Here is a 27,751-nt window from a genome sequence, read left to right as displayed (position 1 = left end):
TGGGAGGGAACATGAGAAAAAAATTAAATAAAAAGACACAATGTAGTATTATAATAGAAATAGTTGGGTTTTTCTGATCGTTTCCTTTATCAGAAATGGTTCACAGACATTGTAGAAGGGTGGCCTGTTTCCACACATACACTTTCCATTAAGTCTTTGGTCCTCTCTGCGCAAATGTGAAGGAATTTCAAATTACTTCTAAAGATGCTGTAGCTAACACAGAATATGGCTAAGCTTTGTTTTTAAACTTTAAAGGACCTGCTTGTGCAAATGTTAGAATAAAAAAAAAGTGTGCCTTTCTAATTGGCGCACTAACAGGAAAACTCAAAAATCAGGCTTAAAAAAACTGAGGTCAAACAAATGCAGGATGTAAAGGACGGGGAAAGAAGTAACGCATTTATGTTGAAAGACATTAACTTGAAATGACCCACTTAATGAATTCCACCACACATACTGGAGTTGCTGCTAAATTGCAACTGAGTATGCTCAAACTGGATGCCCAGAAGCTTAGTAAACAATTCACTTGCTTAAAAAAAACTGCTGTCTCGCCAAAACCATGGTGATGTGGTCTGATGTTCTTTGTATATTGAGCAGCCTACCTTAATAAGTCTTGTATGACACACAGGTTTTTAATAATCTAGCTGTGACACAGTCTTGCTACTGGTGCAAAAAAAATATAGCATAAATACAGCTACTTAAATGCTGCACAGTGTTCACCAGCCAGTTGCCAACAGCTGCCTGCTGCTGGATATGAGGTTGCCAACAGTTCAATGAAGAGATTGTAGAAACTTAACCAAGTTGCTTCATTGAAGTCAAAAAAAGACTTCCGTTTTTATAACTGAGACTTCCAAAAATGAAAGTAATAACCTCAAAGAATCTTATCAAATAAAATAATAAAAATAAAAAGGTGAGCCAATGGTATGTCCTCGGTGAAAAGCTTACATGAGCTGCTTAATTATAGCAAACTATCATTTGTGTTTTTGCTCCTGTGTTTTTAACTTTAGTAAAGTGGAGGCAACAAATACAAAAAAGAGAACATTACATCCAAACTTTGGTTTTAAAGTAATGCTCTAGTACGCCTTGAAAATGGTGAAGACTCCAAAGCTTGATAGACAAGCCCAGAAATGGTTGCTAAGCTGTGGCTTGAGAATCAATCAATCGGCAGAGGGATTTAGCAAATGGTAAACTGGAACACAGACTCTCAAATAATTGTGCGTCTAAGTGATTTCTACTTGAATATACGTTGCTGCACGGGTGGTCACACATTAGTTAAATTTGTCAGCAGAATAATTAGAACGCACCGAAATCAGTGAAACTTTACCATGGCAACACAGTATAATAAGACATACGAAGACAATTAAATACCACCTGTTTGAATCTGGATCTACTTCCCTCAAGTTAGAAGCTTTGTGTTTTTCTTTTACCATATTGTTTTAGAAGTACAAATAAAAGATTGTTTTCCTCCTAACACATTCGATCTCAAACCTATTTACAAGGTAATTCACATGTGTGTTGCTGTGTGTTCTGGATCTGTCCGCTTAGAGTGTTACTGCCCGTCAGCCATGTTGCAGTGCCCATGTAACCCCACGTACTTGCCTCGAGGTGGCCCTCTTCCCCAAGAGCGCCAATTACGCAGCTGGTGTTGTGAGTGCTTTGTTAAAGCCGCATTAGTCAAGCTCGCAGTTTGGTAACCCAGGGTGGCAGCAAGTCTTAATTACCAAAACTCCTGTAATGTGGTGTCATTAAACAGTAAAGTGCCCAGGCTTACATTTTGTTCTTTTCTGCAGCAGAGGAGAGGGTGGAGTGTGGGAGAAATGCTTTTGCAGCAAATTTATCCAGCAATGGGGATTTAAGACTCATGAAAGGATGACAAACTTTTGGATGTTACTTGGTTAGTTATTTTCTGTGAGACGTTTCTCTTTACTGTAGATTTCAGAATGGGGATAATTGTTTGTTTGGATAGTTATTGACTTGTTTTATGTCTGTAGTACCTCTTATTTATTCAGATGTAATAACATCAGGTTTACTAATCTTATCTTCCCATCTAAGGAGCATCACCAGTTCCAGTTGATTTTCAACCTCTCTGGGTCACACACACAATATCACGTTAAGAACTGTTTTCTTTAGGTGGAGTGGCAGTAGAAGAGGTGACTCTGTGTGAAACAAACTGAGGTGTGCCAGGCTGGCATTGTAAGAATATGATGGTCAGAGAGATTTAGGCCACCTGTTCCAAAGCCTCCTTCGCATTCGGTATACTGTGGGCAGGAGGCACCGAAAGGAAAAACACAAACAGGAGGCAAGTGGACTTCCAGATGGCTGCAATCTTACCTGAATCCCAATCAGGATGCCCTTCTGTGGCAACTTGAAGCCTGTGGAAAGCATAGCCTTCAGGAAGGCTGTATAAATGTTTGGTCCGAAACAAGCAACCTGCAATAAAACACACCATTAGATACAAATGAGTTACTGTTAACCCTGACTCTAGAAAATAGACAATGAAAAGAAAAAAAAAAACACAAAAAGAATGAACAAAATTGGGATTTACTTCTCCAGTGGAGGCCATCTCACAGCGAAGCACGGGGTCTGCATCCCTCAGCCGGGGCCAGGAGAACATGGGTGCCTGGTGGAGGAAGGGCAGAGGGAGGGATTTGTTCCGATAGGCTTGTAAAGTAATAGAACACCGTCATGAAACTACATTACTTGATTTAAAACAGTCTCATAGTTGAATGTAATTATGGGTTAATTTCATCTAGTCATTTGGATCACTTTATTAAAAAGGCAGATCTTTGACAGTTTATTTTCCCTTACTATTAAAAATATAAATTCTGGTTTAATTTACCAAATGAAAATGGGGCATGTATCAACAACAGTGGAGGTATTTTTATGCACTTAATAAATATTACAAAGAAAGTGCCAATGAATAGAGAAGACTCATTTCAGAGAAGTCATGGCAACGCTGCCCCATAGAGGTAGAAAAAAAAACAAATGAATATCAGGTCAACGAAACATGTGGCAGTTGCATTATGTTCTGATGGAATGATGATTGCAATTATGTTTTTTAGTCAACAATCAAAGTGCACCCCAAATGCTATTCCTTTTGTCTCATGGGAACCTCCATTTCCGCTATGAAACTTTAAGGCTGCATCAGAGAGAAAAAAAAGGTAGAGGTAACACGCAGAGAGTTAAAGACATCAGTGTCAAAGACAACCACTGGTGCAGACACACTCAAAAGGGAAACATCTGAAAAGAGAAGAGGCTTCTCAACTCAGGCCACCAGTGGTTTTGACATGCTGTTACCACAGTGAGGAGGAGGGGGGAGAGATGGTAGGTGGGCTAGAGCAGCTGGGTGAGCCAGGAGAGAGAAGGAGCGTGGAGGAGAAGCAAGGAAAAAAACAACAAAGGCATAAAAGGAAAGAAAAGTCCAAAAAGTAGAGAGAACTAAATGACATGAGTGGAGTGAGAGAATGAGGGGAAAAAAGAAATGGAATATGAATGTTAACTGGGGAAATAAACTAACATAAAAGGAAGATTAAAGAACGCAATAAGGAGAGAGAATAAACTGAAAGAAAAAGGAAAAGATTAAATTATACATTTTAAAAAGGAGAGAATGATTGAAAGGAAATCACAGGAAAAAAAGCAGGAGATAGTAGTTTCTAATTTTTATTACAAAGAAATGAAGAATAGTGCAGTCGGCGCGCAGGAAGCCATTTTAAAAGCAGACAACCTTTCTTTACCTTGAAGAAAGAGAGAGAGAGAGAGAGAGAGAGAGAGAGAGAGAGAGAGAGAGAGAGAGAGAGAGAGAGAGAGAGAGAGAGAGAAGCTGTGTGGCGTTCTGCACTCCATGCGTGCGCACGCACACATAGAGGCAAGGGCCACTAGGGGGGGATTCATCCTTGAAGTGGGCTATCTAATCAGCGGAATGTAATGTTAGCATACTAATGTAAGAAGGGACGAATAGGAGGGAATGCAGACAGGGAAGCCAACAGCATGGCTTATCGTGGCCTTGTTCAAAGAGTCAGAGAAAGACAGAAGTATGCCGAGATAAAATGGCAGAATGTAACAAGAAAGAAAATTAAAAAGTGGAAGGAAGGGACACATACCGATAGGGAATAACAGCAAGGGGGGACTTTTAATAGTGCAACACCATAAAAGAGAAAAAATTCTGAAATACAGAAAGGACACAAAGAACAAAATTCTGATAAATGGACCCCTATTTTACCCACCATACATACTGTAGAACCAAATTAAAACTATGACGAGGGAAGTGGAATTCTACAATTACACCTGTGGAGAGTGAAATGGTCTGAAAGTCAGACATTCTGCATGAGGCCTTCATTAACAGAAGAATGGAAAACTCAGTGGTTATGATGGCCTGTCTTCCAAATGGACCGGCGTGTCTCGGGGACAGAATGCATGTGACCGTCGCAAAAAAACAAGTCTCTGTACCTACACTGTTCTAACGACACACACACAAACACAACCTCCCCATCTCCCTATCCCCCCACCCACCGCATACTCCCACAGCACGAGCCAGAGCTGTGAAGCTCCACAACATGAACAATCTTATCTTGGGGCACCAGCTGAGCTCCAGTGGAGACGGGAATGAATAAAGTAAGACGTTTCCACATTACATTGTTGCTCACAGTGGTTCTTGTTGGATGCGGAAGTGGAACCGATGTAAATGTAGCTTTATAAATCACGGTTGAGTGGAAATGAACATCTACTATTGTATGTTGTAACAAAACAACTTGGAAAGGAACAGGTGTCTGCTATCTCGCTTGGAATCAGTATGTGCTAAAGAGAGCTAACTGTTGATATTGTGTGGCATTACTAATGGTTGCCAGAGCTTTCGTAAAGCATTACTAAGCCATTAAGTTGCTTTAAAATGGACTTTGTTGTGGGTTTTAGGGTGTTCAGTTTAGTTATTAGGTAGTTGCTGGGATGCTGCAAGTTTGTGTTCAGTGTTGTTCCTGGGCAATCTACAGTAGTTATGGGGACTGGTTGTTTTTTTATGATGTACTATGCATGTACAACTACATGGTAGTACTGATGTTAACATTAAGTGCTGAAAGTTGTAGTATGGAACGGTGGATGGGTGTGTTATGGTAATCCTTTTGACAGTAAGGTTTGTATTCTACAATTTGTGAGTTAGACTGAAAATTATGATAGTGAGAACTTTCAAAAGACCACATCATTCACCTTTAACATCCCCACTGTGCAGTAGCTGGCTGAAAGTCAGTTAAAGTCTTCCTATTTTATAACTTTATCAAATACTTCAAAAAGTTTAGTTCTAAATGTAGTGACCCGTAAAAGAGGAATGAAGTTATTCTGTCAAATGACTCCCATTATTGCCCATGGAGAAGAGGGATGCTATTGCAAATTTCGGGCAATCATGGAAGAGATTGCTACCAAAAGTCAAACCACACATCTCAGTGAGCAACATTCTTAAGTGTAGCATACAGTACGAATATGTGGCAGAAAATTGAGGGAGCAGTGTGGGCTGAGACAAGGTAATAGTGCACATTGATCAGCCAAGCATACTAAAAAAGCATTAACAATATTTGACAGGGTGGAGATTGCATTTACCATTACATTAACTCAGTCGACATGCATTTAAATTCAGTCATTGGTCTCACAACTGTGTCAATCTCTGAAGTCACCATGCCATGTTCAAAATGGACAAAAACACTTGACTGGTTGGATGTTGTTTCTCCTTCAGCCTATAAGTGTGCACCGGGGACTGACAGTACACCAACCACTTCCACCCCTTCCTCCTGAAACATTGTTTTCATGCTGTTCTTCCTCTCTAATAAATAAATACAACTGTGTTAGTGTCCCTATGAGTTTGTATATAGGGCTAGAAATGACACAATTGGGACTTGTTAGCAAAAATAAAGCAACGTTGGCCTCAAACAAGGGACTGACAGAGAGAGAAAAAGAGCAACAGAGTGAAGTTGAGAGGGAATGAGAAGGATAAATGAAGACGGTCTCTATGGATGGCAATGACTTGTTGCATGTGATGATACAGTGAGTGAGGACAGTGAGGGTGAAGGCAGAGAAATTCAATGGCGCGCACACTCCAGGCTTCTAAGGCTGGATAATAGTTTCAGACATCACAGGGGGTTTTTACAGTTGGGGATTGATGTGAAGGCAGCAATAATGTGTTAAACAGGAAGAAAGCAACGGGCACTACTTCGTTCAACGTGTATTTTGGCAGCGTTTCCAGCAAGGCCCAAATTAGTCAAGGAGTACAAAGTCAGTATCATCGACTCCAAGTAAACTCAGGAAGTCTTTTAAGCCTAGTGCCTGGAGTATTCAGAGCTTTGTTTAATATTGCTCACCACTGTGCAGACCAGAAATTGAAAACTTTAGGTGGCTGCGAAGAGTGGGGGATTATACCTGCGTGACTAGCTCCAAACTACAGCAGCTCTGTTGTAATTAGAGGGAGAAATTACTTTGGGAAAAATAGCTTTGGAACAGCTGGCGACACGTAAACTCTCTCATACCTAATCTAAGAGGTAAGCCTCCCAGCCGGTATGAGGAAGCACTACTACTCTTCCACCCATCGTGCCTAGGTAGATGGATGGAGCTGTAATTGCTTTCTTTGTTATGTGATCCAATGGAAGTTGCACTAGTGGGACCTGCGCTATCTATTAAGATATCATATGGTAGGGCTCTTTACATATGAACCAATTTTCTAACCATATCAAATCTGATCTCACTATTGTGTTTTTGGCCATTAAATCTCTTCACTCAGGGTAAACGTTTGAAGCCAGGATTTTCTTGTTCATTAGCATCAATACTTTGGCATTGTGTTGCTGGGGCAACACTATAAATGTGTTATCCCTATAGACACATTTGACCATCATTTTGCTGAGATCTGAATCTTTTGGTTCATGATAACTAAATAAACTACAGGGTTAATAAAAGGCAAAGTGATTTATGTTGGTCCATATAAAGGACATTAGACTCTTTTTTACATATATGATTAGCCTCCTGTCTGTATGTGCAGTACAAATGGAGCATAGCATTAATTCAGGCAGGATACTGTGTCAAGTACTGCTCTAGCCTGCCTACTGTTTCTGCTTCGTCTGCAACCCACCACCACCCAAGCACCTCCTTTTTTAACTGTAGGGGAGAACGGGGTAATTTGTCACACGGGTTGGTTGTCACAATCGTTATATCTTGGAACCAGAAGGTGCTGTCTGTGAAATTTTGGTATGTAAATATCCAGAATTGGGATCAGAGGTCACCTACATAGTCTTCCTTGGAGTTAGACTGCTGAATTTGAGGTGAGACGACTGTTTGTGTTTTTCATGTCAAATTGAAAATATTTAGCTCCTCAGTATTTTTCTTCTAGGGTTTTACACAATGGGTTTATAACAAAACACTTGTTACCCATACAACGTGTGAAGGGAAAACTATAGTTTAGATTGTGGTTAGCAAGCTAATTAGTTGTCAGATGGTTGTTGGCCTTGATGCTAGCAAGAAATTCAAGTTGGGGTTGGTCGTCACATTTTTTGGGGGGTTGGTTGTCACATGTTATCTCAAGGCTGCAGCTGGAAAAGGAACCCAATAACGAAAGAAATTGTCAAGCTGTATCCTCACTGACACCCCAGAGAATGAAAGAATAGAGCAGGAAAAGGCAGCTAGCATGCAAAAGAAAAAAGGTCAACAAAATCAAAACAACCCAGTGCATCCCAAACTAGACCAGCTGCCAAGGCTACAGTAAGTTATGTAGGCCTATTTGTCAACTTGACAATCCAATTAAACTTTCAAATTTAGTTCAACTTGCTTGCCTTCTTTTTAAGATTATTCCCATTAAGATAACATTGTGACAAACAACCCCATAGTGTTTGACAACCGACCCCTTGATGGGGTTGGTTGTCACAATGTGTAAGGGTGTCTTTGATGATTAATTTCTTCTTTATTACAATAAGATATAAAAAGTGAGGGGTACACATTTCAAGCCAACACGTTAAGCTTCAATTTAATGTAGGGATGACTATTGAAAGATGTTTAGGTGGTAAGCAATTCTCACTAGAGTAAAAAGTGTGCCTATTTACCCCGTTCTCCCATATTCGTCTATCAATGTCATTTCTGTTGTCATTAACACTTGCTCTGTTCTGATCGTATATGGGGTCCTTGCTGCAGATCTCCCCACCTTCAGGATTCCATCATGCTCATGGAGGGCAGAGGGATGGCTCTCTCCGCCTTAAGCTTTCCAAATGTGCTTGTGGACGGTGGGGACATCCCAGATCGGAGCCATACCTCCAAACATAATTTACTGCAATGTCATTTCTGCTTTTGGTGAGTACTATAGGTCTAAGCCTATAGGTCATGGGCCGACCAAAGGGTATAGGGACTAAAAATACCTGGTCCTTTAAAGGGGCACTTGATGACCAGCTGGAACTTTTTGTCTGACCAGAAGGAGCTTGAGCATTTGGGCTGACCACTGAAGCGCCTGGGTGGCCAATGGTTGGATCAGAGTTAAGTAGGACTAACACCACCAGCAAGTGTGTGGGTGTGTGTGTGTGTGTGTGTGTGTGTGTGTGTGTGTGTGTGTGGGGGGGGGGGGGGGTGATAGTGATAAGATAGTGCCTTTAATGTCAGTTCCCAAATGCTTACCTTGTGAGCCCATTTTGGCTACTTCCTGGCTACTGACAGTTTAAGTGATCCAATCAGGTCCTTATACCTACCCTTCTGCTATGTCTGGTGAGTGTATATTTGCCTTAATCAGTCCATTAGGTTTTTAAACAGAGGAAGCTTTATAGCATTGCAACCACTTTGATTGTACAGTGATTTGTAAGTTCTAGTCCAGAACTGTGGCAGAGAAAGTAGATGAGAAAGGAAATAGGCCATTTTCTAAGAAGACTTCATGGCAGGAAAGCGCTAATGTGTTATTGTGCTACTAATAACAATAATGATCCAATCTATTCAACTGTGACGGTGAGACATGACGGTGTGACAATAAGTCAGCATGCACAATACCAAGACCCTGAATCATCAATAATTGTGTTATTTACACCTTTGCTTTACTGTGACATGTCATAGAAAGAATACAAAACAGCACTGAGATAAACCAGAAAAAAAGAAACAAAAATAAATTGCCTTCCTGTGCTGAATTGTGACAATGAAGACAGAATAGATGGTACCTCTGACTATAAAATATTCTACTCTGAAAAGCACCCATCATGTATACCAACTCTGCATCAAAGGATCCTCACATACTTGGGACGTTATAGTATTCTTATACTTCATATATACTATACTTTATTTATCCAAACATGCATCAATTTATTCTCTGTGTTCTTAACACATTAAATAGAACAAATTACGCATGACGAAAGTAAGGCATGCAGGTTCGGGCTTTAAACAGATTGTTTTCCTCCTCACCTTGATGCCAACAAAGTCCACAGGAATGATGGGGTTCTCCAGCGAGGGCAGGTTGGCCTCATCCAAAGGCTCTCCCACCATCACTTTGGTTGCCACGTTGATAAAGTCCACACCAATTGTCTTTGATACAAAGGGGAAGGAGCGCGATGCCCGCAGATTGCACTCTATCACCTTAAAGGGTACACAACACAAATATGTTCATTTCAAAAAGACAAACACATACATTTTCGAAGACTAATCAATGAACGCATTGGCTGTGGCTAATCAAAAGATAAACAGTGAACGTTTGTCAATAACCGATTGCACACACCTACAGTACAAATGGCCACAGAAGATATCCACCCACATTTCCAATATGTGCACTGTAGCTGAAGGCAACATTGATCATAAAATCCATCTCGTTTTGTAAAGAAATCTGAACCCCTGTGTAATTTTAAATGTGTGAATGAATTGGATTTGAGGCAACCAGATGTGAAAAAGTCAATCTATCATTTTGTCATATCGTTGAAAATACCACCTACCATGACATCATTGCCTTTCACCAGAAACTGAGTGTTGAAGGGCCCGGAAATTTCAAATTCTTTCGCAATTTTCCTGGTGGCAATCTTGACCTAAGAGCATTAAAAAAAACATGATCAAAACATACTGATATATACACAACATTTCTTTATAGCAGAAGCTACATTGATTCAGTGGTTTAAATGCACAAAGCATTTGAGTGAAACTGCATGATTCCCATTGAAAATAATTAAGGTCCTGAATTGATTCTGTGCGAGTCACTATGTGAAGGCTAAGGTTGACTCAAACTGACCTTTTCCAGCGCTCCCTGGCTTATACTCTGGGTTGGCAGCATTAGGGTGGCATCTCCTGAATGTACCCCTGCATCTTCCACATGCTCCGTTATGGCATGGACCAGAACCTGGACACAGAAATCATGTCACACTTACAGTATTTTGCATTTAGATCATAGCTTTAGTAATTGAAACAAATCCCTACTCAAGGCAACTTCATCTTTACAGCCTCAGCCTGAAGGGAGTGTCTCTTTTGATTTCTTCAGAATTAGAGGCGAATAGCTCCTCCAGACATGATGTGTTTTATGTGTGTAGTATGTCGCAGTGCAAAATAGTAGAAACAAATGAAGTGTTAGCGTATGAGAAGCCAGTTCAGAAACACAGAGTGCTGCACTGTGCGTTTGGAGAAAACATAATAAATCCATTCAGGTCAACGCTCATTGAAAATCTGTTAAGGACAAAAGGGGCATCGCCTGTATTTGTTGATGGACTTGGTGAGGAAAACAATGTGCGTGGATGTTGCCGTGTCAAAAGAATAACATTCAACATTTCACCCCCAGGAAACGAGATTTGTATCACCAAGCAACTCTGTGTATCTGTGTGTGTGCGTGTGCGTGTGTGTGTGTGAGTGTCTTTGTAAATGAGCTGCCGTGTCATTAGCTCATTTAAACTGCTGCTAACCACAGCATTCATTAGCACTCTTCAGATAGAGCCTGTAATTAATACGTATTATCTCTGACTTTTCCACTCTCCCACACACACACACACACACTTGCACACACACAAAGCCTTGCCAGGAATAATGAGGCCTGTTTGGTATTCAATGAGTGGACAGCTTGTTAATGTGATACTGAAGATAATGGAGGGGCTGTATTCAGGGAAAGTAGAGAGAGAAAATCTACCATACAACTGGATTGCCCACATTCAAACAGACACCCTTGAAATAACTCCCACAGCCTAAACAATAGAAAAACAGACGGGGCGTGGAGGACAAGTACCTCGGTGGTTCTGTCGACTACTGCAAATTACAATGCTAACAATTATACAGTTCTATAAGTTCTCAAAAGTTCCCCCAGCTTTCGTTAAGTGACTGTAAATGTAAAACCTGTGTGGATCTAATATTCTGTATCCTCCCTAAATGTGGCCCATCTGCTCTATTTCTTTTGGTGTTTTGCTAATGTTTCCTCCCAGAACACCCCATGCAGATAGATATGCATCGTTATACTGAGAAAACAGAGCATTTTCATTTTCGTAGGTATCTAAGTGAAAGAACAATATTCTGGCAAATTAAAAGAATGACTTCTTGACATAAGATGGAAGAAAACACTTTGCTTTGTTAAGCCTAAAACATAAAATCAATTACCTTGTTAAAAGTCTTATAAATCTTCACTCCCACATTGAAAAGTCAAAGCATATGATTATGCAAAACCTTTTGTTCATTGTAGGAGTGTTAATGGTTCCTACTACACTGAACGGTCCATTCTCTCACAGTTTGTGCACTTGAGATTGTGCACTGGACCGTGATTGGCTCCCGTCGTGCTTTTTGTTATGTCACAAAGTCTCGCTTGGCATTCACATGTCAAAGTGAGATAGATTTAAGGTGAGCACTGAGCACAGAGAGACGTTCCCCTCCTTTAGCAGCTGAATGTGAAAAGAAGCCTTCTAGTGTTCAAACTCTGCACATACATCATTCTGCACAGCGAAGGTCAAACTTTCAGGTAAAGTAACAGTAAACAAAAACATATTCTTTGAGTGGAGGGGAACTTTAAACTAATGTTTTTCTCTTCCATTTATCAAATACTCCCTTATTCCTGCAGTTTGTACTTCAGAAGTCAGTCGAAATGCAGGTGCAGCGTTTGCTTTTTGACTGTAGAAGTCAAACGAGGCGAAGGAGTCAAATAAGAAGAATGTTACTCTTGTGCTTGACTTTTTTGGAATTTTCTTAGAAGTTGTACGGAATAAATTAGGTTTAGCCATTGTGTGTGTACACTTATGACAGCAGCAGCAAAGTAAAAAGGATACAAAGAAAGAAAAAAAACATAGAAAATCATAGATATGTGGCTCACGTCAATCAGATATGAAAACAGTGTGTTGAACAAGGATCATTTCAATATGACCCAAGCTGATCTAGATCTATAAAGAAAAGAAAAAATAATTTCATATCACCACTTTTCCTGCATTTTGGCTTTTTAATGGATTCCATTCTTCCAATCAGATATGTCTAGGCCCTAATGTCTTTTCACTGAAGATGAATGAGATTACTTTCACTTTATTCATCCCCTGTTTCTCAATATCTCTCTCCTACCTCTCCATTTTAAACTGAACAATAATGGAGGACTGAATAATAGCAGGCTACAGAGATGAATACCAATTATACTGTTGTGAAATAAAATAGGGCTTAACAATTTGTCAATATAAATAAAAGGGCAAAGACAAGTAATGTCATTTTCAAGGCTGGTACACTCAGTGCGTTTACATGCAGACTCATAATCGGGTAACTAAACGAATAAGACTTCAACAGGACTTTTAAACTGCATGTAAACACCTTTATCCGATCTACTTCGCACACAAATCGGCACAATAACGGACAAGAGATGTCGGATAAGAACACCTAGATAAGTCGTTCGTTGTCGGCATTCTCTCTGCATGTATACAGGGATCGGACGTCGCTTATCGGACTTCTCGTTCTGTGCTTGTGTGCCTGCGCGTGATAGGCTACACCCATGGCTATACCATGGGTTATTGACGGAAGAGAACCGGACGTGGCTCTTTCAACACTTGTTGAAAGCATGGTTGAAAGGGCTACAGCGCCACCTAGCATAGTGGAGACAGCCATGCATTGGACATTTATCCGATATCTGAAAGGCCATGTAAACTCAGACAAGTGACACGGTCCGTTCGAGTGTCTAGTTCGATATATGTGATAATCTAATCTAGTTGTGCCATGGAAACGCACTGACTGTGTCACAATATGTTACATGATGTTTTTGATTTTGAATAGATCGTAATTGACTCTCTTATCTTCTGTCGCTTGTGTAATTATTGCAGGTGTGTGTTTGGGGAGTGGGGGGGGGGGCATACCTATACTAAGGTCTGGTGCATGTGGTAAGTCTAACCTGCATTAAGTCTGCCAACTGCCAAGACTTTTCTAGATACACAGGATAGGAATATAATGGCATGATGAAGGTGATACAAAAGCAACTGAGGAGTGATGTCAGTGATGACTCACCTTGCCACTCTTGGCAACAGCATCCACCTCTACCTCCCTGGCACCACGTATGAACTTGGTGATGACCACTGGATGTTCCTGGTGGAAATAGAGCAGTATGGTTGTTCTATTAATAATGAATGATACGAAGTGAAATATAATCCAGCCTGAACCAGGTTGTTGTGTGTGTGTGTGTAGAGCTGTCTGTAAGAAGACACTCTTTGTTATTCCGGCACTGTGCTACTACAACTTACTTTTTCATCAAATAAAGCTTAGCCCTGGAATTATTTTCTATTCTAATTATTTATCATAATTGAGTTTTAGTGACCCCCCCCCCACAGGTTTCTGACCTTTCAAGCACACACCATTTTCTCTATTCCATGTGAAAGATATTTTTGCTAAGTCTTATAGTGTATTGTTTTGTATTTTAATTATTGTTTGCAAATCAATGAATCAAATCAAGTTTGAAATGAAGCAAAGTATCCGAGAGTATACTTTAAATCATAGACTGTAGCACAGAGGCAATAACATGTGTCCCTGTTCAAACACCTTAAAAGCCTTCCCTTTGTGCATGTGTTGAGTAGAGAGCTGAGTGTGTCACAGGGATATTTCATATTAGAACCTGCTAAACCACCGTTAACAGGCTTGCTTTGGTGCTCCGAAAGTTTGATATGTTCATGTGTGTATGTATGTGTGTTCATAATAGGCCTATGTAGGGGCCCTTGGAGGGGCCAAGTGCCTTTGAGCCACCCTGGGGTTCAGTGAAGTACAGATACGCACACACCACTAGCCAACAGCTATGCCAGCTGGTTGCAATAGTTAATTGAAAGCCTAGGGAAAAGGCAACACGAAAAAGAGTGTGTGTGTGTGTGTGTGTGTGTGTGTGTGTGTGTGTGTGTGTGTGTGTGTGTGTGTGTGTGTGTGTGTGTGTGTGTAGGTGTGTGTAGGTGTGTGTAGGTGAGTGAGTGAGTGAGTGAGTGAGTGAGTGAGTGAGTGAGTGAGTGAGTGAGTGAGTGAGTAATACATAAATCAAACGTCCTACAGATTAATAAAAAAAAGTCAAGATAAAGAAAAATCAAAAAACAAGGTAGGTATGACTTATAGATGCAATATCTATAAGTCTCCCTCACATGCAAACACACACAGAATTGAACACTGATCTCACCTGGGACACTTGAGTGGCCTCCTCCAAGAAGCGTTTCATCTCCTCTTCTCCGTATGCAACGTTCATTGCAGAGCCACTGGCGAGATTCAAGCAGGAGAGAGAGAGTGGGGGGGAGAGGGTGAGAAAACAAAAGGCCACAGGAGAGGAAGAGAAGCAAGCAAACAGGAGAACATGCAAGCTTCAAATGATCGTTCAAAACACTCATTATCTCTGCGTTGCATCACTATTACCATCGGGAACAAGGTCTAGAAACAGTCAAAATAAGGAGAGAGCGAGAGAGAGGGGGAGAAGAACAGCTATTTAGGTCGAAAAGCACTCCAGGCTCTTGAAAACGAGTTCAGAACTTAGTCATTAAAAAACAACGGATTTAGGCTACTTTTGTTGTGGTTGTTGTTGTTTTTGATTTTAGCTACTGCTAGCTGGTTTTGTTTGAAAAAGGAAAGAAACGGGAAAGAGAGGCCACAGGCTTAGGTCGGTCAGATCTTTATTCCTTAGCTGTCTGGCTTGTTGCTCAGAGGCAGACATACAGTATGTCCAACCCCAAAGTGAAAACTGACACTCAAGATTCATTTGCATGCATTAAGGTATTCGCTTGTATTCTTGATTCTGCTTGAATGTTCTCCCATGAATCATTCAGAGGATAATTATTCAGTACAGTTCTGCATTTGATTGTTATTAAGAGTTAAAAAAAAGGTTGAATTTTCCCATAATGTTTATTGAGAAGTCAGTCAGCACTCAGATGGAAAATAATAATATTTTTTTTCAGCTGCGTGGCAATAAATTATTATGATCAGTTAGGTGAGGAAGTTTAACCCAGTGATTCACTGTTATCAGTTGATATTTGAACTGCTATCATTTTAGTGTATCAGAGAATGGCCTCTACCTTACTTTTTAGCCAATGGTCCAAAATATTAAAAGAGAAAAGCTATGGAGTATGCATGTTATTGCATGAATGTCTGAACAAATACTATTTACAGGTCTAACGGTCCAACACGTTTGTTCATCACCAGATCTTGATTTGATTCCACTTCCAAAATATTTCCACCTACAAAGTCCCCAGGGTGAAAGCAAATTCATCAGATAAAACCATTTTAAAACTCAATGGGCGAATAGACGCTTTTCTTCAGGTCTGATTTAAGACATTTCTCAGCCACACCACAGACTCCCTTTCACAGAGATAGAAATTCATCAGACCTACTGTGCATTTGCATTTCACTCCGTTGCCAATGTCGGCTTTTGCAGCACTTGTAGACAAGTGATGAAATGAGACAGTTTAAGAAATGTGTCAGGTGCAGATAGTCATTTTGGAAGCAGTTTTGCATATAAAAAAAAAAGTAACTTAGATAAAATGACGAAACAAGGAACTAGTTGAAAACTGTATGAGTGCTTGTGCAATATCATTGTACAGCCGTGTCTAGCAGTGCTGGAAGGTCACTGCAATTAAAGTGCAGAGGAAAATGTCATAACCAAAAGGAATAAAGGAATTATGCAAAAAACACATGTTGTAGGAATCTTCCATTTAAGTTATTACTGTACATAAAAATAATGTTTTGTTACATACTCTGAGGGTTCTGTTGTGTGTGTGCACGTTTTACTGTTAAAAAAAAGCATGTATCTGACAAGAAAGTGTGTACTTGAGTCATACATGTGTGAGTTTGTGCATATGTACTGAGGCTGACAAGAACATTCAAAAACCATTAACAAGAACGTCAAAGGGGAACAGAGAAAACACTTTGGGGACGAGAGAAGATCAGAGAGTTCTCCCTACAAGGAGAAGTGAAGCTCATTTCCCTCAATAACTGTTTCACACAATTAAACCATAAATAATATAGACCATAAAGGATCTATGTTATTTATGGTATGATTATGGCTACTTCAAGATATAGTAGAAGACTCAAATACTGGTTGATGGTGTAATACCGGTCACTTGACTGAATTCCATTCCATTTCCTTTTCTTTACGAGTATGACACCATGCTTAACCAGCACACGCAGATTCCCTTTTAAAACAACATGGCGGCTTGCATATTAGACCATAGAAAAGGTCCAAAACTCCCTTGTACATGAGTTTGTACTAAGTGACAAAGCCCCGCTGAATACAGGGTCTCAATGCGACATCTGCTGGACAAAGTGGTATTGCATAAGTAGTCAATTAATCATCATCATAACTAAATGTGTTTTTTAGTCATTTAGCCATAAGCCTGCAAATTAGTTTTAAGAAAGTCAAATTATGTGTTTACTTGCCGACCAGACCTTCACAGTTTGCTTCCATGTATTTTTATTAATTAATGTTAATGGCTTAAATTTTTTGACAACATTTTTTGACAAAATACATGAATATTTTAATTAACAGACTGCAGATATGGGGATATAATGACCCTTAAGGGGATGTTGTTTGACGTGTGTTAAAACTTACCTAAGGACATAAGAGGGGCGCAGCAGGCAGGGATAGCCCACCTGGTTGGCGAAAGTAAAGGCCTCTTCCTGTGGAGGGGGAGAAGAGTACAGCAGATGTCGTCAACTTCATATGTACATTTAATTGTAACAATAATCCAGAAAGTGTCGACACTGTATAACTAGATATTTTAAGTTCTGGTGATGGTTCATTTAACTCTTAGCATTACACTGTCTTTGGCATTAAGTTTCGACACAAAGATGTTATAGCAATAAGTTGAATATGCAAGCAGTAGTAGTAGTTAGGAGTAGTAATATGGTTCAGTTAGGTAACTGTAAGACAAATATAGAAAAAGTTAACAAAATCATGGTTAAACTCTGGGTAGTCGCTTAACTTAGGGCATCCATGTGCCTTGAAAATCGTATTCATTTAAATAATAAAAGAAAAGTCTTGAGTTCAACAAAAGCAAACTATTCTTAAAAAAGAACTATAAGGATAAGGAGGAAGATAATGGTGTTGATCCATGGCTTTGAAAGCACCATCACTAGTCTTTTACTTGAGCTTTGTGTTGTATTTTCAATCCTTTTATAACTCTGTACATTTATCATTAAGGAAGTCATATATTGAAAGCTGTATGATAAGAGCAACTTGAAATGGAAAAAACTGAGAATCAGTATCACATCAAGGGTGATAGTTTGCACCCTATCATATCACCAAACACACAGAACTGATCAGAATAGTAAAAGGGAGAGAATAAGTGCTCCAACAAACAGAGAGGGGGAAGAAAGAGTACAGGTTTAATAGTGAGAGAAAAGGCTGTATGTCCACCTCCTCCTCATCAACATTATCATCATTGTTTTCTCTCTCTCCTCCACCTCTTTGCAGCTCCAGCATATCTCTCTCTGTATCATTAACCACTGTTCACTCGCCAGGTGGAGTGCCATTAACAAACACAAAATAGCTTCACAGAAAGGCAAGAAGCAGCTCCCCGTGGCCCTGCTGAAGTTATTCTAGCCCAATCAAAACAAAACGTTGTTTCACGATGGGCAGGGAAATAGAATACGGAGGTAGCCTCTGGAGAGACATAGTACTCTATCTGTGTGTACCAACTAATCGCTCCTCATTGGTGACTGAAAATATGAGCAACGGTAATGGAGGACAGATTACAGTGCAGGATGCAGAAACATTTCAGTGCCCCACGTTGGGCCTGCCAGCGCAACTTGGGAGGGCCAAACAAAAAAACACTAAACAAGTAAGGAAGTAACGGGGCGCAGTGCCTCTATGAGGAAGACAGTTCGACAAATAATGAGACAAGTTTGTCGAAAAGGTAGAAAAAGGTGCAATGAGTGTTTCATCTGGCTGTGATGTAGTCAAAACTAAATCAATAAAAATACTTTTGAAGCACTGCGGATATTCTAACATACTTTCACTGAAAATAAACTAAGCCAGAAAATTTCTTATTCGTCCTCCAAAGGCATAACATGCGCCTAAAACTGTCATTTAAAAAGGTGCACTATGTTACAGTTGCAGAGAAGTTGACATTTTCAAAGTTATATTCTCATAATTAAATAAACAAACAAAGTTATGTTGTGGGGACATACTCTATTCTGTTGCTAAATGACAGGTTTGGAGTATTATGTTGAGGTATACTATAATACTTTTTTTTTCAGGCACCCCTCCTAAACACAGAAATTGAACGGGAGCCATTTCAAACGACTGTCTTGGCATGTTGTCAAAGGCAAGCACATAACAAAATACTGCCTTTATTATTATTTCTTTATTTTTCTCACCAGGGAGCTGAGAGCCCTCCATGGGGCTTGGGCCACCCCGAGGTCGTCCAGTATACTGGAGAAGACTGAGCGTTCCTCAGCCCGGTCGATCTGCACCGGGCTGGTCCCCAGAATATTCACCCCGTTCAGGTGCAGCGGGGCAGCCAGGTTATTGGGGATCTGGCCTCCAACGGACACAATGCTGCCAGAGCAACCCTGGAAGAGGAGAAGAGAGGAATGTGAAAAGTGGATAGAACAGCAGGTGCAATAAAAGAAAGAGACATGGGAGCAGGAGAAAGTGCATGTGAATGGAAGATCCTCTGTCCTGGATCTCCTGCCAGACACCTATCAGCCAAGATTAAACAGTCTGAAACATGTGACTACTTCCAATTATTCTGGCTTCTGATGATCACACAGTGAAAATATGAGACAAACTAAAACAGTTGATCTCAGTCGTGCCACGGGTTAAGTTATCACCAGGGACAGCGCTTACGTGTGTGTGTGTGTGTGTGTGTGTGTGTGTTGAACAACTTTGTGTGCTCCTTCTATTAACAGTGTGCAACCCCCTTTTTCCTGTCTAGCTGATCCAGGAGGGATGCTGTTTCCATGGTAATGGCAGGTTGTATCTCTTCATTATTCATGGGCCTGCATTCCTGCTCCTGTCCAGGGTTTATCTCCATGCTCTAGTGCCGTATTCATCACACACACACACATACATACGTAAGTGTGAGCGCACACACGGAACGCAAGAGGGGACTGTAGCTGTGAGAGAGGGATTGATGGCAATGCCATCAACATGAACAAACAAACACTTAATCACACCCTGATCCCATTGCAATTTATACTGGATTACAATTTGTCTGCAAGGGAAAGCCGATGGACATTACGCCACAATACAAACACGCAGACGACAACAAACACATACAACGAAAACTATCAGGGAAATATTTGCCATTTGTGTCCTTGAGCTTTTTTTGCAATCTTAAAAAAGGTAAAAAAAAAAATCAAAACTAACTTTGTAAAAACTGCTACCCTGATCAAATGAACCAAATACTACACAATGGTGTTAAATAAGCACCTAAAAATACATTTACCCAAACTGTTAAGCAAGCCCACACACATGAACAGTGAATGTTACAGAGCTGTTAGCAGACCTTGAAAACCCCCAAAGCAAGCTCTTAAATCTTAGATGAGCCCATAGTGCTGCATAAAGAATGTCCCAATTAGGACTCATTCAGAGTTTTCTCCCTTTTTGTTAGACAGAGGTGGGGGGGTTGTTTTCAGCTGCTCTTAATGGCCGAGACCATCTTGGAGGATAAGGCAGAAACATATGCAGGCTTAACTAGTTTGAGTTACATACATGTGTATGTGTCAATATAAATCAATAAGGGGTTTGGGTTTTTTCAATCAGCACTGCAGACGTCTACTCTGTTAGAACTCCATCACAATAAACATAGACACATTCACGCTGCTAAAGCGTTATTTTATTTATTTTTAAAAAGTAATTATTTTTCAGCAATAAAGTTAAAAAAAATAGAATAATCATGAAGCTTTAGTTGGATTTTTTTTTTATTTTAGAATCATTTTGTAGTATGCTGTGTAGGGGTGGGAAAAATAATCGATTCTCCGATGCATCGCAATTTTCTCTCGAACGATTCCGAATCGATTCAGAAAAGTTGTGAGTGCGAGTTGTTAAAAGTGGCGACAAAAGGGCTGAGAGTAGCAAACCCATATGACCTGCACTGGCTTTGTGTCTGTTTACGTTTTTGTATGAGAGCTGAATTCCAAGCCATACTTTTTGCACAATGTGTTGAAATCACATAGAACATAATAGAATAGAAATCCTATAGAAACATGATTTACAAGAGTAGAAAGAAAATTAAAGTGAATTGGTTTAGTTTTTACATACTTCCATATTGTGTTGAAATGCAAGCTGCATTGATTATTGCACTGTTCATAGAAAGTCAGTGTTTCCCCCAGCGCTTTATAGCTAAGGCGGCCGCCTTAGCAACGCCAGCCCCCCGCCTTGACTACCGACGATGTGTGCTTGTGCATGGTCATAACTGCGCGAAAGGCCACGATTTGCGGTAAATAAATGTGTACATGTGTCTCCAAGCGTTTCTCTAACAGCTGCTCTGTGTCTGCGGCTTTGCGCGCGCGATTGTACCGCACCGCGCACGACTACGGCATGTACGCGGGAGAGTTAAACGAGCGAAGCAAACCGACATTTAACTGGTGGCGATAATAAACGCAACGCTGTTCTATGGGGATATTTAGCTGAACAGAAAGAAGTGCTCTGCAAAGCTAGAACAGTTTACTCCACATCACCGCGGCAACACAACCTATCTATCAGCTCAGACAGCGCAGAGAAAAGTTTGATGAACGCATGAGAGTGATGGCCCAGCCAAGTTTCAGTAAGTTTACAGAAGTGCCACACTGTTACTGTCTTTGAAATGCATTTAGCCATTTTAAGGGGAAAACACATTGTATTTATTATTTCAACTATTGAGTTATTTTTAAAACAGCATGCAAATAGTGTAGGCCAAGAAGATTTATTTTCTGAATTTTCAATGCTGCTTTATTATGTTTTAAATTGGAAAATACATGTTCCAAAACGACAAATAATCTCTGTATTTAAAAATAAATCAAGCAAGAAGGCTCAAAATAACCATTAACAAATTATAGGCTATCGCATCACAGTAGGCCTATTGTCCACAATAATCGCACAACAGCCCCCCATCCAAAAAGGAACTTTAAAAGTTGAATTTGCACTTTGATGTGCATATACATGTTAAGTGTATGGTCCATTATTTGTATTTAGTGTGTCTGCATAGTATTGCACCAAAACAGAAGTTTTCTTTAATTGTGCTTTGTACTGTCTGCATGTTTGCACAAAATTTGTACCTGCACATAGCAAACAAAATTGCACAACTGTAAGGTCAGAGTCTGTTGTATATTTGTATTCAAATAAGCAGTTGTTTATTTCTTTACTGCACATTGGCGTCTTTGAGCAAAATACCGCCAAATTTTTCGCCGCGTCTCCCATGTCTCTGGACGGTGACCACCTTGACTAACACATTTTCTGGGGGAAACACTGAAAGTCATATTTGTGACAAGAAAAACTTTTTCTCTAATACAATATTAGAGAAGGCAATTCATCTGTATTTAATGATCATCACAAAAGTAGGATGTGATTAGCAAACTCTGAGTAGCAAACTCAGATGTATAAATATATTTTTGAAAATCACACAAGGGTATGTATGTTAAAAAAAAATGCATCGGGATGCATTGAGAATCGATTTTGAATCGAATCGTTGACCTCTGAATCGGAATCGCATCGTGAGGTGCCAAGAGATTCCCACCCCTAATGCTGTGTGCCAGTCTTAGACCAATAAATCCATTGGCAAGTTATAATAGGCAGAGACTGTTTTTGGACCTGATCTACATGATTGATTTCTATTATATATGCATTACATATGCATTTTGTAATAAAGCAATACTACTCTGCCTAGGGGGGAAACCTTATATTGAATGCAATGCAATATTTCAATCATGTTCCACTCAATACACATGAATATATATGTAGTTATTATCACTGATATAACCCTGTGATCGATTGGCGTCCAGAGTACCCTGCTTTCTCTCCCAATGCATGCTGGGAATGCTGGGATAGGCCCGGGAACCAAGACCAGGATAGTGCAAGCGAGTGTCAATCATAATTTTTGATAATATAAAAAAGGTATAACTTTAGTTTTTAGTGGCAAGTTGAAGAATTCCATCCTCTACCAATACAACACTCCTTATACAGGTCATTTTGTACATACCTCCTGTTGGGTGATGTCCAAGATGCGTTCTAGGGTCAACTCCTCAAAGTAAAGGCGGTCACACTCGTCAAAGTCAGTGCTGACCGTCTCAGGGTTGTGGTTGACCACCACTGTCTTCTTGCCCATCTGCCTCAAAGCTCTGATGCTGGACACCGCGCACCAGTCAAACTCAACACTGCTCCCTGGTGGTCAATTGAATTAGATTTAGATTACAACATCCAAATTCAGCATAACAAATAGACAACTGCACAACTGGGATGTTTGCGACTCATGCAAATTATATTTCAATATAAAATAGGATTTCCTCCTGTTGGACATTACTTTAATAGATCTGATAAAAACAACCCTTGATAATAACTCTTGCCCAACGCATTGTAGTCACTGTATGTAAAGTTAGACTTTACAGTTGAAATGACAGTGGTGAATTATGTTGTGTGCTTACTAGTTATAAACACTTCAAAGAAAAATAAAATAAGGCTGTTAATGTGCAATCATCATAATACCATCAGCATTGGCATTATTTGTTTTTGGAGAAAATGGGCTAAACCTTTATTTGAACAGCATGAAAATAATATAAAGGCTTATTGATGGACTCACCAATGTGGTAGGGCCCACAACCAAGAACCATTATTCCCTTGTCCTTAAAGTCCAGATCATGCTCCTGATGAAATGTATAAAATGACAAAACCAACGTTAATGAGGTGAATGCACTTATGTAGACATCAGTAATTATTTGGCAAAGTAAAAAACAACTTCATTTGCTATCATAACCATTCTACATTTTGAACTTAAAATGTCAACATTGTTGTTAATAATAAATAAAATAGTAATTGAATTTATTTTAGACAGTGATTGGATTACCTACATTCATCATAATTATACTATTAATACATGTTGGTCTCAGTTAGCAGAGATCACATACCTCACCGTTATAGGTACAATACAGGTAGTTTGTCATAGCTGGATACTCTGCTGCCAAGGTGTCAATCTAAAAAGAGAGATCACAGAAAATAGTACTACTTTTTAATAAAGGCATTAACACAATAAAAGACCCACACCAAAACCAAAAATTAATTAATGCTATTAAAAAGTATTGCCTCTGAAGCCAAAGTCTGATATTGTTTTAAACTAAAGAGTTCTGTTGTGTTCCAAAAACTATGAACATTTTTAACCAAATAACATTATCATTTAAAGGTGGAGTTCCTCTGGAGAATGCTTGCTGTCAAAACAACTTTGTCAGTATCAGTGAATATCTCAAGCATTCTCCAGAATCGCTGACAACACCGTGAAATCTCTATCCCAACTGCCATTTTCTCCCCAAATCCTCCACCCCAGCTTTAAGGGAATCTAAATACTTCATGGCAGGTAAAAAAATATATATTTAGTGCTATTTCTCTAATTTAGACAAATCACAAGTCCATTCTTTATGAGGGGGAAGGGCAGTGGATGACAGACGTAACCTGTATGTCCCCTTCATAGTTGCATACACCTCATTTATATTTGTATCAAGAGGTAACTTGTTTGAGTAAGTGTCCATGTATGGAACAGGCAGCGTTGATGGCTGAAAGTTCCATGCTCCCAGTGATGCTCACCTGTTTGACCCAGGGTTTGATGCCGTGAGACAGCCTGAGCTCTCTGGTGGCTTTCTCACTGGAGCCCAGAATCTGACCAACCTGCCTGTCAGAGAAGCCGTCCTTCTTGGCCTTCAGCAACAGATCCCTGGGTACTGTGCCACTGTAGGAGGAAGTATTGTTAATTTTGCTAGAAATATTTATTCTGGGACCACACCATACACAGTTGATGTTGGAAGAGTCTATCAATCATCTCTCAAACGTAAAGGTTTAATGCACAACATGCCTAAAATGAATTTGGTAGTGTGTGAAAAGCAGCTACTAGATAGAAAAGGCCAAGTGAGTTGACTTTTTGGGATGTTTTTTTTGCCTGTATGGCCCCTCTTATACTGTGTATCTGTGTATTTTCAAGTCCACTGAACTAAGAGTGTAAATCCAACAAGTGGGTCATGACTGGCTCTCCTGCCCGGCCATGTGGACAGCAGGGAACAGCCCACCTCGGAGTGATCAATAACACATCCACAAACAACCCGGCAAGGTGCCAGAGCACCAGGTTGGCAAGTGCAGCCACTTAAATCCAATTTAAAATCAATAGAAATGTAATGCAAGCGCTGAGGCTCAACAGGAAAATGGTAGCAGAAATAAAGTTGGGTATCAAGAGGATTTTTTGAGACCAGAGCAACTGAACTCAATTTATAAAACATGAATTTGTACTTATATACTACCATTTGTGGACCTTACAGTCATATCATATAAGTGAAGTTTACAGAAGCTGATGAGATACAGTATGACAGTCTGAGATAAACACAAGGAGTCAAAAGGACATGTAGCAGTTCATCTTTACAATGCCTAAATTATATTCAATTTTTTTAAGTGCTGTATCCTGAAATGTAAATAGTAAAAGTAGTAGTAGTAATTTAAATAAATGTATATGATGTTACATAAGGAAATTTGAGGCAAATACTGGAGCTTTTTTTTTATAGATTTTCACACCGAGTAAGCCACTTTACTTGGAATTCATGCTAAGCACTGGGCTTACATCAGGTTGGCATATTTTGACTTGTTTGGATATTCACCAATGTTGAAAAGGTGCGCTCATAAACCAGCAACAAATTTGGTTGTTAAGTCTGATGATGTAAGTAGAAAGTCTGAGGCAAACAGACACATAACCTTAATCAGTATATCTGATCATACTGTTTTTAAGTGAATCAGTGTAATCATTGGCTGACTATTCACTTCTAATCATAACTCTACAAATAAATCCTAATTGTCCTCAGTGAAAACGACTTCTCTCTCTTCTCCATCAGTAAATATCCTTCAGCACCTACTACTAAGCAATTAAGTCCACGAGTGCTAGAGCATGACGCCCACCTGTACTCTGTTCTGCGCTCTATCAGTCTGACAGCAGCCTACTGTTGTGTGCCAGTCCCAGTGTCCCCTGGACCACAGGCAGTGGAGACTACAATAGGCTGCCATGTGTCAGCACCAGACGGCAAGCCATTCATTATTAAACAGCAGAGTCAGAAGGACGCAGCAGGTGACCTGTGGCTAAGCCTTGAAGGTTTTTCAACAGTGGCTGTCCAGGTAGGAGCCCCCGAGGGCAGAGAGACACAGCTGAGAGGAGGCCAAGCATGAGAGAGAAGTAAGGGGGCGTGAAGAGACTGGTCTCCATCCCATTTTTGAGGATCTTTTTGAGGATTTTTGGAAGATCCTTTTGAGAATATTTTCTTATTGAAGAAGGTTCACTTATTTCTAGATAGAATTCATTCAAAAGGTTTCCCCGAAATTCTATCCTGTTTTTTTTTTTTGTTTTTCCAGAAGTGTATACGGGCTGCATTTGAGGAAGCATGCAAGTCTGCAATCATGCAGCGGAAAATAATCAAATGTTTGGCGATGAATACAATACATGTTACTGAAACAGAACTTCCTCTGTCATGTTGATATTAAATCAAAAGCTGGTGAAGTTTTACTGGGATACAAAGGAAAGAGTGGTCATAACTTACCAGTAATATTGTCAGGATTTTAATTTTTAAATATTAATGATGCTTATAACCACCATCATAAATTTGCATTTACTCATATATAATCAACTGAACAATCGATACATTTATAACATGTGATCTAATTGTTCTCATGTCAGGCCCTTGAGCAGGGACAGTGGAAGGGAGTTAAATAGCACAAAACTTCTTGTAAGTGTTATAGATGTTTTCCCAGAATAACGAGGCTAGAGAAGGGACAGATGTATCTATCTTAAAGGTCCCATATTATGCTAAATGCACTTTTTAAATGTGTTCCAACATATCCATGCGTCCACGGTGTGCCTAGAGACTGCCAAAATATTAAAGAAAATAACAATCTCTCCTTTTCTCACTCTCCCCTTTTCTGAAACCCCCACCCCTCCCCCCAAAAACACTCCAGTCAGAATTATCCCCTTTTCTGACCTCACAAACCGTAAAGCCAGAAGCTTCCACTGTGCAGCCCACACCCCTATTTCTTATTGGTCCACGGCCCTGACAGACAGAGGGCGAGGCGTATCTGGCTTCGCTTCCGGACAGGGGGCGGGGAGAGCTCAAAGATTGTATATTTACGAGGGGACCTGCAACTCTTTTTTAAAAAATAGGCCATTGTGAGATTAGCTGAACATCAGCATAGTACAATAAATTATCTGAAAGTTTTTTTCAGCAAACAATTAAAGAAAAACGTATTAGGGACCACTAAGACCATATAATATGGTGTATAATAGAACCGAAAAGTGTATAATATGGGAGCTTTAAACAAAGGCCTACTGTATTTTCCTGACTCAGCTGACCAAGCCATAGATACAAGTTACATTCAAGGCCAGGAGCATAATTCTACTTTTCGGCATAGTGCAGGTCGAGAGCGAAGAAGAAGAGGATTGGACGAGAAGATAGAAGACAACAAGATAGACCAATCAATAGACTTTGTCAAGATATGTTAAAAAGCCTTGCTGTCGAGAAGGCTCATTACTTTTTTGACTTTTTTGTCTGTCACTGACTCCTGCATAAGCTGTTCTGTGATCTCACTTCATTAAACAACTGAACTCTGAAACTTTTTTTAATATTTTTTACCTTCCATACATCCGAACAAAAGAACACAAGATATTATAGTTTTAATAATATCAAGACTCATTATGTAGATGTATGTGTACTGTCTTATAGTCAGGATCCTGCTGTGACCCATCATGCTGTGCCTAAGTGTTAGTGTTTTGTCTTTTTATGATACAACTGTGCAAAGTCCAGAGTTATACAATTATCTAACGGAATTGATTAATTTCAAACAAAAAACAAAAGATGATATCATTTCACTGCAGGTTCTACAGAGTTTTGGCCCACAGTGGACAATATTTCGCTCCAAACCAGCAAAGTATAGGGCAGCTGAGCCAGCTTGGGAGCTAGGAAAGGATTTACAATCTATGTCATAAAATCATAATAATCCATGGGTTGCCTGCCTGTGGTGCAATATCGTGCAACTTTATGGATGGATGGATGGATGGACGGACTGAGAGATGTACTGTGGTGTTGGAGGGAATAGTTCCACTTCACTCGATATGTTCAACCATCAAAGAGAAGCAGAGAGGCAGACAGATCCTGTGCAGTAAGCCTAACTCTTACTCTA

General features: G+C 39.9%; 1 protein-coding gene across 1 annotated transcript in view; it reads right to left on the bottom strand.

The window, feature by feature from the left end:
* The window catches only part of cps1 (carbamoyl-phosphate synthase 1, mitochondrial), a 49,197-nt gene that overhangs the window by 4,420 nt on the left and 17,026 nt on the right, over positions 1-27,751 (bottom strand). Inside the window, exons 22-34 of the mRNA XM_080037884.1 lie at positions 24,137-24,278; positions 23,467-23,532; positions 23,142-23,205; positions 22,545-22,726; positions 18,742-18,936; positions 16,973-17,040; positions 14,558-14,633; positions 13,414-13,491; positions 10,205-10,312; positions 9,915-10,004; positions 9,394-9,564; positions 2,543-2,617; positions 2,329-2,427 (exon numbers count right to left, since the gene is read on the bottom strand). Coding sequence (XP_079894010.1) covers positions 2,329-2,427; positions 2,543-2,617; positions 9,394-9,564; positions 9,915-10,004; positions 10,205-10,312; positions 13,414-13,491; positions 14,558-14,633; positions 16,973-17,040; positions 18,742-18,936; positions 22,545-22,726; positions 23,142-23,205; positions 23,467-23,532; positions 24,137-24,278 — 1,414 coding nt within the window. The remainder of the gene's footprint in view (positions 1-2,328; positions 2,428-2,542; positions 2,618-9,393; positions 9,565-9,914; positions 10,005-10,204; positions 10,313-13,413; positions 13,492-14,557; positions 14,634-16,972; positions 17,041-18,741; positions 18,937-22,544; positions 22,727-23,141; positions 23,206-23,466; positions 23,533-24,136; positions 24,279-27,751) is intronic.

The sequence above is a fragment of the Ammodytes marinus genome (assembly GCF_949987685.1).
Source record: "Ammodytes marinus genome assembly, chromosome: 12".
Lineage (NCBI taxonomy): Eukaryota > Metazoa > Chordata > Actinopteri > Uranoscopiformes > Ammodytidae > Ammodytes > Ammodytes marinus.
This window is presented reverse-complemented; position numbering and strand designations above follow the sequence as displayed.